The sequence below is a fragment of the Carcharhinus amblyrhynchos genome, chromosome 4, assembly GCF_965287045.1.
Source record: "Carcharhinus amblyrhynchos chromosome 4, sCarAmb.v2.hapA, whole genome shotgun sequence".
Classification (NCBI taxonomy): domain Eukaryota; kingdom Metazoa; phylum Chordata; class Chondrichthyes; order Carcharhiniformes; family Carcharhinidae; genus Carcharhinus; species Carcharhinus amblyrhynchos.
In genome coordinates this window covers 117513951-117526292 of record NC_137327.1, presented here as the reverse complement: position 1 = coordinate 117526292, position 12342 = coordinate 117513951, and the positions used below count along the sequence as shown (strand labels likewise).

The window sequence follows — 12342 nt, the reverse complement described above, 5'->3', positions numbered from 1 at the left end:
TGGGTCACTGTCTCACATTCTCCCCGTGTCTGAACATAGAACATAGAACATTACAGCGCAGAACAGGCCCTTCAGCCCACGATGTTGCGCCGACCAGTTTTTTAAAAAAAAACACTGACCCACTAATCTAAACCAATCCCTTTTCATCCATAAACCTATCCACAGATCTCTTAAATGCCCCCAAACTAGGCACATTTACAACTGCAGCAGGCAGGGCATTCCAGTCCCTCACCACCCTCTGGGTAAAGAACCAACCCCTGACATCCGTCCTATAACTACCCCCCCTTAATTTAAAGTCATGCCCCCTCGTGCTAGCTTTCTCCATCTGAGGAAAAAGGCTATCACTATCCACCCTATCTAAACCTCTAATCACCTTATACGTTTCAATAAGATCCCCTCTTAGCCTCCTTCTTTCCAGCGAAAACAACCCCAAATCCCTCAGTCTCTCCTCATAGGACCTCCCCTCCATACCAGGCAACATCCTGGTAAACCTCCTCTGCACCCTCTCCAAAGCCTCCACGTCCTTCCTGTAATGTGGGGACCAGAACTGCACACAGTACTCCAAGTGCGGCCGCACCAGAGTTGTGTACAGTTGCAACATGACGCTGCGACTCCTAAATTCAATCCCCCTACCAATAAACGCCAAGACACCGTATGCCTTCTTAACAACCTTATCTACTTGATTCCCAACTTTCAGGGATCTATGTACACATACACCTAGATCCCTCTGCTCCTTCACACTATTCAAAGTCCTCCCATTAGCCCTATACTCAACACATCTGTTACTCCTACCAAAATGAATTACCTCACACTTCTCTGCATTAAACTCCATCCGCCACCTCTCGGCCCAGCTCTGCAACCTGTCTAAGTGTCTGCATGGGTTTCCTTGGGGTGCTCCAATTTCCTCCCACCATCTGAAAGATTAGGTGCATTGGCCATGCTAAATTCTCCCTCAGTGTACCCGAACAAGCGCTAGAGACTAGGGGATTTTCACAGTGACTTCACTGCAGTGTTAATGTAAGCGTACTCGTGACACTAATAAATAAACTTTAAATCAGTGGCTGGTTAACAACAAGAAGCTGAGCTTGTGGTTTCACAGAAAAATAAACAGAATCATGAAATTCTGGTCCTAGAAGGGTCATTTTTTTAAAAATTCATTTATGGGATATGGGCATGGCTGGCTGGGCCAGCATTCATTGCCCATCCCTAACTGCCCTCCATTTCAGAGGACATTAAAGAGTCAACCACATTGCTATGGATCTGGAGTCATCTGTGTAGGCCAGACCAGGCAGATTTCCTTCCCTAAAGGGAAATTAGTGAATCAGATGGGTGTTTGTAACACTTGATGATAGTTGCCATGGTCATTACTGAGACTAGCTTTATATTTCAGATTTAAAGATAGAGAGAGACGCAGAGAATGAGAGAAGCAAAATTGAATATGACCTTTTTTAGCAAAATCATAAAAATGGAGCTAGATCACCAACAGTAAAATCATTTTTTCACATAAAGGCTCGTGGCAATCTGGGCTTCTTTCTTCCAAAAGATTATGGACGTTGAGTATCAATTGAAAATTGAAGGAAATAGTTATTTTACAAGTAAGGATATAAAGTGAGATGGAACAAAGGCAAATAAACAAAGCTAATTGAGGTTCAGATCAAACTTGATCTAACAGAGTCTCAGAAACGGCCAGAGGGACTAAATGTCCTCCCACTGGTCCCATGTTCCTATACACACGCAACAGGAAAGAGCTAAACCTGCCAGCAGTTTGTGTGAATGCATAACAGACGTCAACCCTCGTTAAGGAACAAACATGATCAGCAGATCAAAGGAGAGTAGGTTGGGCAGTGCTTGCATGACTTGAATAACAACAAGACTTACAGCTTTCTTGCCCATTTCCGTTTTAGAAAGCGTGAGTGTCCCCATTAGCTGGCAGCCAATTTCAACTCCTTTGGGAACTCTGGAGGAGAAAAGATCAAATTAATTCCACTCGTTGTATGTCGCATACTGAGACATAAACACATTTTGGAAACAGAAAAGACTAGGAATGTACAAATGATCTGTCCCCCGCTCTCGAGGCAGTTCAATGTAAAATGGGAGTCGAGAAATGAAATCTAAGCCAGCCCTATGCTGAAGTCCGGGAAAAAGAAGGAAAAGAAAGTGCTTCCAATCATGGGAAGGAGACTAAAGAATGGAACAAATTCTAAACAGCTTGTTAGGAAAGAGTTTTCACACTGTGACTGGACCGTCAATTATTATTTTTCTCTCTTACCGCTTCCTGTTCTGCAACTCCAGAAAATTTTGATTGCTCCTTGTTAAATTCCTAATCTAACAGTTGTATCAGAAACATAAGAAACATCGAATCAAACAGGACAGGAGGCCATTTGGCCCATTGTGCCTATGCTAGCTCTTTGAAAGAGCCACCCAATTTGTCCCAATCCCCCAGTTCTTGTCCCACACCCCTGCAAACTTTACCTTTTCAGTTGTTTATCCAATTCCCTTTGGAGGAGGACTATTGGTCCTGCTTCTCTTGCCCTTTCAAACATTTCAGATCAGAACAACTCGCTGCAATTCCTTTTCTTCCTTCATCTCCCCTGCTTTTGTTGGCAATTATTTTAAATCTGTGTCCTCGGGTTACTGAACCTCCTGCCAGTGGAAACAGTTTTCCCTTATTTGCTCTATTCAGCCCTTCTAATTAAGCTGTTCTTTCTCTTTGTACGTACTGATGGATGTATTTTGTTATTTCCTGTGTTTTTATATTTCAGGTTTGCAGGTCTCTGGGGACAGACCAGGAAAGTGGGACTAATTGAATAACTCTTTCCGAAGAGCCTGAAACTTTTCTTCTCGATTGGGTGTAGACCGTGTTTCTAAATCAATACTCTGCTGTGTGCCTCAGCCAACATCAAGAACAGATTATCTGATCAGTCGTCTCATTTGCTGACAATAAATCAGCTACCTCATTTGGTGACATAACAGTGACTAATACACTCCAAAATCAATTCACTCACTGCCAAGTTTTGCAAAATACCTCAAGGAATTGATAAAGGAAATGCAAGATTTTCTTGATGCATCATCTGAAATAAAGATTTTTGCACGCCTGAATGCAATTTCAAAATCTAGCAATCACAATATGGACAGGCATTCCATAGTGAAGCTATATTATGCAGTTTTCTCATGCTTTGTATGACAGTTATTAGGTCACTACCATGATTAAAATATCAAACATGATCATTGTATAAACCTCTTCTTGGATATGAAGTCAGTCGTTAAAAGCAATGTCATTAACAAGGTATTATTTTTTAATTGAAACTTGGGATTGTCACAAACATGACTGAAAATTAAGAGTACTCAAAAAACACGTGAAACTGAAGTGTTGCTCCCCGCATGGGGACTTGCCAGATGGAAGCTTCAGAGAACTGGGAGCCCAGCCAGCGTGCCTGAACAGCGAGGTGTTGCATATTTACTTTCCCAAACTCAAATTGGTCAGATTCTGTAAAGTCCCGCCTTGTACCAATTACTTACTTGTCATCTGGCAAAGAAGTGATGTAGAATGGAATAGTGTACTTTGGGGGCAGCGTAAGGCAGCAAAACTTATTCTTGTTGAGTAAAGCGTTAACGTGAGTCCGGTAGACATCCAGGTTCAGTGGGGTTTGAAGTTTGTAACTGATGTGGAATGGCAGGTCGTTTAAATGCTCTAACTCACTCAGCACCTCATGGCGAATCTGCAGGCGTATCACATAGTCCCCTTTATCTAGTTTCAGCGAGTACTGTGAGGAAACAGCAAAGTGTTTCATGAACAGGATAAAAAGAGAAACACCTTCCAAAGCTTCCATAACTACAGAAATGTTTTTCCTCTTTTTACTTTCCCCCCTACCTCATTCCTTCCCTTTCCGAAAACTCCACCCTGTGATAGCAGAAGGCCTTTTACTTTATTGAATTAAATGCAGACTGATGGTATGGCTGACATTTCCTCTATTCCTGCAGAGAATATATATTCCATTTGGACAGTGTTTTGGTTGGACCTCTTTCCAAGATCAGAACCACTAGTGTCAGCCTTCAATAGTACATTCACTAATAAGTGTCTTCTGCAAAGATGGCCAAACTGCCTCCTCACTATAATTTCACAATTCTGAAATAGGATTGTTTCAGTTAGCTGAATGCACAAGACTTCATTATTCCATCCTTAACCTTCACTCTTACCCTGTCAGGATAGGCATCACCCGATCCCACCAACTTCTTGTTTTGATCGAACAGCATCCAAAGTTGACTGTCGTACTCTGATTCATATAGCAAGTCAGAAAGTAAGGGACAGCTGGGTGTCACTTCACCAGACCTTGCCTGCAGCAATACATACCAATATGCAATTAACACTGAAAAGCAAATGGTTAACAAGTTCAAACAAACTCAATGCAAACCCCTTTTATGATCGGTGCCTTGTGACAACACTGAGTACAATGCGCAGGATGCACTGCATCAACTCATCAAGACTTTTCTGACAACTCCCTCCCTCTATGACTTCAACCATTAAGGGGAACAGAATAGTAATGTCAAAGAAACACCATCACCTCCAACTTCCTCTCCAAATAACAATGCAATTAATACAAATCAAGCTGAAATTATACTGCACCTCAAAAGGTCATGAAAAAAGCAAACCGAACATTGGGGATAATTTTCTGAAGAAACAAAATTTAAAAGCAAGGAAGTTATATTCCATTTGGACAGTACTTTGGTTAGACCTCACCTTACTGTGCTATGTCTGCTCTCCTATTATGAAGGAAGGGAAAACTGAACAGGCTCAGGTTCTATTTTTTTCTCCAGAAATGAGAATAACAAATGGTGACGCCAAAAGAAATCTTTAAGATTATGCTGGGGTTTGAGAGAAAATCTTTACAACTGTGAGGCTCTCCAAAACCAGAGAACATCACGAATAAATCCAACCAGGAATTCAGGAGAAACTTCTTCAGACAGAGAGCAGTGCAATTGTCGAATTGATTGAGGTGAGTAGTAGCGTATCAGATGCATTCAAGGGTAAGCTAAATATTCACATGAAAGAGAAAAGGAATTTAAGTATATGTTGGTGATGTGAGATGAAGAGGTGTGGGAAGAGGTTCGTATGAAGCATAAATGGACTTGTTGCTGTGATGTGCATTGTAGGATGATGTGGTTTTGAACACTCAGTACATTTGTACAGGCAAAATTTATGGTTTTGTTGTATCGCAGGGTAGATCTTAAGGATGCGGCATCTTACACTGTGCGCCGATTACTGACTTGAAGCTTGGAGGGCATCAGGTCTCAGAGGAACAAAACAGTTAGATGCAGGAGTAAGCCATTTGGCCAGTCAAGCCTGCTCCACTATTCCTAACAACTAGGAGTAGGAGCAGGTAAATCAGCCCCTCGAGCCTTTTCTGCCATTTATTAAAATCATGACTGATCTCATCTTGGCATCAACTCCAATTTCCTGCCTATTCTCCATAACCCTTCAACCTATTGCTAATTAAAAATCTGTCTGTCTCCGCCTTAAATTTACTGAACATTCCGGCATTCACCACACTCGGATGCATTGAATTCCACAGATTCACCACTCTTTGAGAGAAGTAGTTTTCTTCATCAGTTTTAAATTTGCTATCCCTTATCCTAAAACTATGGCTGATCTGATTGCAGTCTTAACTCCATGTCCTTGTCTATTTCCCATAACCCCTGACTCCTTTGTTTATCAAGTCTCTCCCTTATCTATTGCTCTGATAAAATTAGTTATTGTGCATCAGAGTGCATTTCATTGAAGCACTGAAGTGTTTCTGAGAGTCAAGGGGACATATAAACATAAGCTTTCCTTTTTTAACAGGCAGTATTTTCTGCAGATGCATAAATCCAATTAGTATTTGTAACAAATACAATTAGACAGTGCTGAAAACAAAAAAGTCTGATCACAAACAACTTGTATTTATACAGCATCACTAACACAGGGAAACGTGTTCCACAGCAATGATTATCAAACAAAATTTGGCATTGCGCTAATTTGGCATAGAGATATTCAGTAAATAGAAGAAAGACTTGGTTAAAAAGGTAGGTTTTAAGATCTGAAAGGAAATGAAAGAGTGATGGAGAGATTTAGGAAAGGACTTGCAGAGCTTGAAGTGTCCAAATGGTTGAAGACACAGCTGCCAATGGTAGAGCAAATAAAGTTGGATAAAGTTTATTTATTCATATCACAAGTGGGCTTACATTAATACCGCAACGAAGTCACTGTGAAACTCCCCTAGTCACCACATTTCAGCGCCTGTTCGGGTACATTCAGGGAGAATTTAGCATGGCCAACGCATCTAACCAGCACATCTTTCAGACTGTAGGAGGAAACCGGAGCACCCGGAGGAAACCCACGCAGATACAGGCACACGGAAAACTTACAGTACAGAAGGAGGTCATTCAGTTCATCACGTCTGCATCAGCCAAAAAAAAGCTACCCAGCCTAATCTCCCTTTCCAGCTCTTGACCTGTAGCTGTGTAGGTTACAGCATTTCAAGTGCATGTGGTCAGATTTGGAGGAGCATGGAGGCCTTTGTCGGTTGAGAAAAGCTAGCGAGAAAAGCAGGGGTGAGACCACAGAGAGATTAGAATATCCAGATGGTAATTTAAAAATTGACGCATTGTCAAACTGGAAGCAACAGGGTGATGAGTGAACATGACTTGCTGCAAGTGGAAATACAAGCAGCAGGTTTGAATAACTCTTAAGTTGACGTGTGATGGGAGTTGGGGGGCCAATCAGGAGGACATAAAAGTTATGTGATAAGTACAGATGAGACACAGCCAGCTCAGAAAATTACAATTCCATAATGTTATCTCTTGGATCATTCCAAAGCTTTTCTCTTCACTCCACTAAATGGAGACCATGTTCAGTACGAGCTGCATGAAATCAGTAATTCTTGACATCAGTTCTCAACCAGCTCTTTATCAGTTCATAGTCGTAACTCTAAACCTTGCAGTTGTGAGGCAACTTGAATAGTGCTCAAGAGTAACTTTTCTCTATTCCATGTAGTATTTTATGTATTTCTTTTACATCCTCTTTCAATTGCCTTTTTTCATAGCTGGTGACTGAATGGGTATATGTTTGTTTTGCATGGTCACACCCTGCCTGAATTCCTTTACAACTGAAGTCATTTAAAGTAAATATAAAGTTTAGCTGTGGTAGATTTCAAACTGATTCCTCCACTTGTGGGAGGCACGGTGGCACAATGGTTAGCACTGCTGCCTCACAGCACCAGGGACCTGAGTTCATTTCATTTGATTTATTATTGTCACATGTATAACATACAGGGAAAAGTATTGTTTCTTGCATGAGATACAGATAAACAACCATTTATAGAGAAGGAAATGAGAGAGTGCAGAGAAAGATCAACTTAATGCAAGGTAAGTCCATTCAAAAGTCTGACAGCAGCAGAGAAGAAGCTGTTCTTGAGTCGTCTGGTATGTGACCTCAGACTTTTGTATCTTTTTCCCGAAGGAAGAAGGTGGAAGACAGAATGTCTGAGGTGCATGGGGTACTTAATTATACTAGCTGCTTTACCGAGACAGCAGGAAGTGTAGACAGAGACAATGGATGGGAGGCTGGTTTGCGTCATACTGGGCTACATTCACGACCTTTTATAGTTTCTTGCGGTCTTGGGCAGGGCAGGAGCCATACCAAGCTGTGATGCAATCAGAAAGAATGCTTTCAAAGGTGCATCTGTAAAGTTGGTGAGAGTCATAGCTGACATGCCAAATTTCCTTAGTCTTCTGAGAAAGTAGAGGCATTGGTGGGCTTTCTTAACTATAATGTCAGCATGGGGGGGACCAGAGCAGGTTGTTGGTGACCTGGACACCTAAAAACTTGAAGTCAATTCCAGCCTTGGGTCACTGTCTGTATGAAGTCTGCACGTTCTCCCCATGTCTGTGTGGGTTTCCTCCGGGTGCTCCAGTTTCCTCCCACAGTCTGAAAGATGTGTTGGTTGGATGCATTGGTCATGCTAAATTCTCCCTCAGTGTACCCAAACAGGCGTGGAGTGTAGCAACTAAGGGATTTTCACAGTGACTTCATTGCAGTGTTAATGTAAACCTACTTGTAACACTAATAAATAAACTAAAAAAAACTAAAAAACCTGAAGTGAGAACACCAAATGCAACTGGAGACAGTATACATATAGTGAGCAAACATAATCTCCACAAACAGCTCCTGACAGAAATCCTCAGCTGCACAGTAAGCAGTTACCTGGCTGAAACTGTAGGTTAGAACCAGCTCATAAAGTTGTCTGTTGTTGGGCAGGACATCACGGGAGCCTAAGGGTCTTGTTTGGGCATCTATAGGCCTGTAGAAAGAGTTAGATCCTTTTATTAAGGCACTTAAACATCCCTGAAAATGACAAATGAATTTGTTTCTACTTTAAATCAAATCAAATCAAATCCAACTTCAGATCCAGATTTGGAAAAAGAATACATCATTTCTCACAGTTGATAAATTCAATTCATTTCTGAAAAAAAACATTGCAAAAATGCTTTGGAAGATAAACTGATCTGTCTCAAACACTGGGCCACGTTGTGTCTTAGGGAATTCATTGCACGCACAGAACTACAGATATTAAAAAGACTTGCATTTCTGTAGTGCCTGACACATCAACTGTCCTAAAGTGTTTTACAAAATGATGAAATGCAGTTCCTGTTGTAAGGTAGGAAATGAGGCAGCCAATCTGTGCACAGCAAAATCCCAGAAACAGCAATGACATAATGACCAGATAAACAGTTTTTTTAAGTGATTCTGGCTGAGGGATAAATGTTCCCTCAGACACGGGTGGGGCTCCCCTGCTCCTTTTTATTGCGCCATGGTATCATTTCTTAGTGACACGGTAGCACAGTCGTTAGCACTGCTGCCTCACAGCACCAGGAACCTGGGCTCAAATCCAGCCTCGGATCACTGTCTGTATGGAGTTGGAAACATTCTTCCAGTGTCTGCATGGGTTTCCTCTGGGTTCAGGTTTCTTCCCACAGCCCAAAGATTTGAGAGTTGGGCGGATTGGCCAGACTAAATTGCCCTTTCGTGTCGGGGGATTAACAGCATAAATATGTGGGGTTATGGGGATAGAGCCTGGGTGGGATTATTGTCAATGCAGACTTAATGGGCCAAATAGCCTTCTTCTGCACTGTAGGGATTCTATGATCTAAGAGACAATAAAAATAATACCACTCTGGATTCTCAGCCTAGATCATGTTCTCAGCAATCTGCAGTGAGAACGTGAACACAAGATATTCTGACCCAGAGATGAGACTGCTACCATTGAGACAGGGCTGAGCAAATTAGCTGTGCCAGCTAAAGCCTTCAGCAGGTGTTGCATCATACAACAAAATGCAGTGCAACAACTCATTGAGCTAATGCACACTAGTGCAGCTGGGGGTCTGACACTGTCACACATTTGAGTAAAATTTACTTTACCGAAGGGTCTGCACCCAGGTTTTCAGAGTCAGGACAGGCAAGAGCTCCTCATAATTCAGTGAGGCTGTGGTGTCAAACCGTGTTATGCCTTCTGATGCATGCTAGAGAAACAAAATCATACATGCGATTAACGCCTCTGCCACTCCGATTAAGCCCATTAACTTCACAGCCTATTGACGTCACAAAGTTCTGCTTCCTTTTGAATTGCATGCATTAATCCTCATCACTACCACTGACAATAAATTTCAATAGTTTAAACTTAGACCTTACACACATTTAAAAAATAGTTCATGTTTGGACGTGCACATCACTGGAAAGACTTGCATCTACTGTCCATTTTTAGTTGCCTCGAGAATATGGAGGTGGGTTTTTCCTTTGGATAGACCACCTCTTTCTAAAGTTCCTATACTGGTCAGGGGTTTAAAGTTCAAATACAGAACTGCTCAGTCCCTCCTTTCTGAGGGTTAGTACTGAGGGAGTGCTGCACTGTCAGAGGGTCAGTACTGAGGGTGCCACACTGTCAGAGGGTCAGTACCGAGGGAGTGCTGCATTGTTAAAGGTGCCATCTTACAGATGAGACATTAGACAAAAGATTGGCCTTCAAATCTCCCTGCCATACTTTGTCTCTCCGTTCTTTCATAGAATACTGCGGACTTTTCTTTCTGACAATTTTGAAAACTGCCCTCTGGCCCCTTTCTGTGTAGTACTTTCCTCCTCTGTTTTGTTCTCTGCTCTTCACTTTGTGTCCTGCGGTGCCTGTCCTGGGAGCAGCATTAGAAATAAATAACATCAGTTTTGACAGTGTCTTTCCTGGTCTGAGTGGTGCAAAGTATTTTAATGTCAATGAAATACTTTTTGAATTGTAGTCATTGATGTAATGTAAGAGACATGGTAGCAATATTGTGCAAAGTAAGCTCCCAATCACGCAAGCTGATAATTATCAGCCATTCAGTTTTACTGATGTTGGTTGAGGGATAAATCATAGCCAGGATATGGATGATAACTTCCTTGTTCTTCTCATAGTGTCATAGGATCTTTAGGCCAATCTTTTGTCTAATGTCTCATCTGTAAGATGGCACCTTTAACAGTGCAGCACTCCATCAGTACTGACCCTCTGATAGTGCAGCACTCCCTCAGTACTGACCCTCTGACAGTGCAACACCCTCAGTACCAATTCCCCATCAGTGCAGCAGTCCCTCAGTACTCACCCTTTGACAGTGGCACTCCCTCCGTACTGACCCTCTGACAGTGTGGTACTCCCTCCGTACTGACCCTCTGACAGTGTGGTACTCCCTCCGTACTGACCCTCTGACTGTGCGGTACTCCCTCTGTACTGACCCTCTGACAGTGCAATGCCCTCACTACTAATTCCCCGTCAGTGCGGCACTCCCTCAGTACTGACCCTCTGACAGTGGCACTCCCTCAGTACTGATCCTCTGACAGTGCTGCACTCCCTCAGTACTAACCCTCTGACAGTGCTACACTCCCGCAGTACTGACTGTCTAGAGTTTCAGGACTGCACAAGAATATTGGCCTGGAAGTTGTGCTGAAATCTTTATGGGACATTATCCCATAACCTTCTGACTCAAGAGGTGAAGGTGCTACCCAAGTTGTGTTGCACAGCTTCAAGGTGTTGTTAATTGGAGTCTATTAAAAATTGGGTTGCCAAGTCTCCGAGAGTTCAATCTCAAACTTCCTGGACGCTTATTTAAGGAATTATTGGATGGTCGTTTGATTGGATAGGATGCCTGGAGGCAGGAAGTCTTGTGACAAAACCCCCAGGAATCCATCCAGGCAAATCAGTCATCACACATATCAAGTGGTGCAGATGGTGAGATTTAAAACATTTATCATTGGTAACTGAGCCTGGAAATGTGTTCTATTCTGAAGATTCTGCAAGTCTTCATGACATATCCGTGTGGATACTGTGTGGGTAAGATCATCTCTTGTGCCTCCCAGTGAATGGGGGGGGGGGGGGGGGGGGAGGGACAGGAGGGCGGAGGGGGATACAAATGAACTGAAAAATAATCCTCCCCCAACCCCAAATCAGCTGAGGGCTCATTTGACTATCTTGAGAAGCCCAAGTGCAGTTTCACTGCACAGTACACATATACACATTATATATCATGTCACACTCGAGGGATTCACCGAACATCATCAACAATCACTCTTGCACTCAGCAGTTTCTTAAGCCCAAGTGTCTTCCAGCCTTAAGGCTGGAAGCCTCAACTGTCAGCAAGCAATTACTTTCAAAGTATGATATTAAAACCAAACTTATTAAAATATCAGTTTATTCTTCCACATAAAGGCTATGAAAATATGGAATTAATTTGATATAATCAGATCGAAGGAAGTGACAGTTTATGCTGAGACTAACTGTTTCTACCTTGTGTTAGTCTAGGCTGAGTGGGAAGCATTCTATAGCCTTTGAGTCACAAGGTTGCAGCTTCATCCCATTCCACAAAATTAAGCATAAAGTCCAGGGTGACATTCCAGTGCAGCACTGACAAACTGGTCCACTGTCTTTAGGATGGGATATTAAAGCCAGAGCCTTTGCTGGAGGACCTGAACAAACCCCATGGCATTAATTTGAAGCAGGGTTTACCCACTTGGTGTGTTGTTCAATCTTTTGCTATCTTTTGCACAATGTGGAGATGCTGGCGTTGGACTGGGGTGGGCTCAGTAGGAAGTCTCACAACACAGGTTAAAGGCCAACAGGTTTATCTGGAATCCTGAGCTTTCAGAGCACTGCTCCTTCATCAGGTGAGTGACCTACCTCTCCACTCACCTGATGTCGGAGCAATGCTCTGAAAACCTGTGATTCCAAATAAACCTGTTGGACTTTAACCTGGTGCTGTGAGACTTCTTTTGCACAGGTTTTCCATTAA

General features: G+C 42.5%; 1 protein-coding gene across 1 annotated transcript in view; it reads right to left on the bottom strand.

Annotated features, from left to right (window-relative positions):
- LOC145342316 (tripeptidyl-peptidase 2-like) overlaps positions 1-12342 on the bottom strand; it is a 114137-nt gene that overhangs the window by 23326 nt on the left and 78469 nt on the right. The window contains exons 19-23 of the mRNA XM_080187795.1: positions 9455-9555; positions 8240-8336; positions 4198-4335; positions 3520-3764; positions 1879-1957 (exon numbers count right to left, since the gene is read on the bottom strand). Of these exons, the coding sequence (XP_080043921.1) occupies positions 1879-1957; positions 3520-3764; positions 4198-4335; positions 8240-8336; positions 9455-9555 (660 nt within the window). The remainder of the gene's footprint in view (positions 1-1878; positions 1958-3519; positions 3765-4197; positions 4336-8239; positions 8337-9454; positions 9556-12342) is intronic.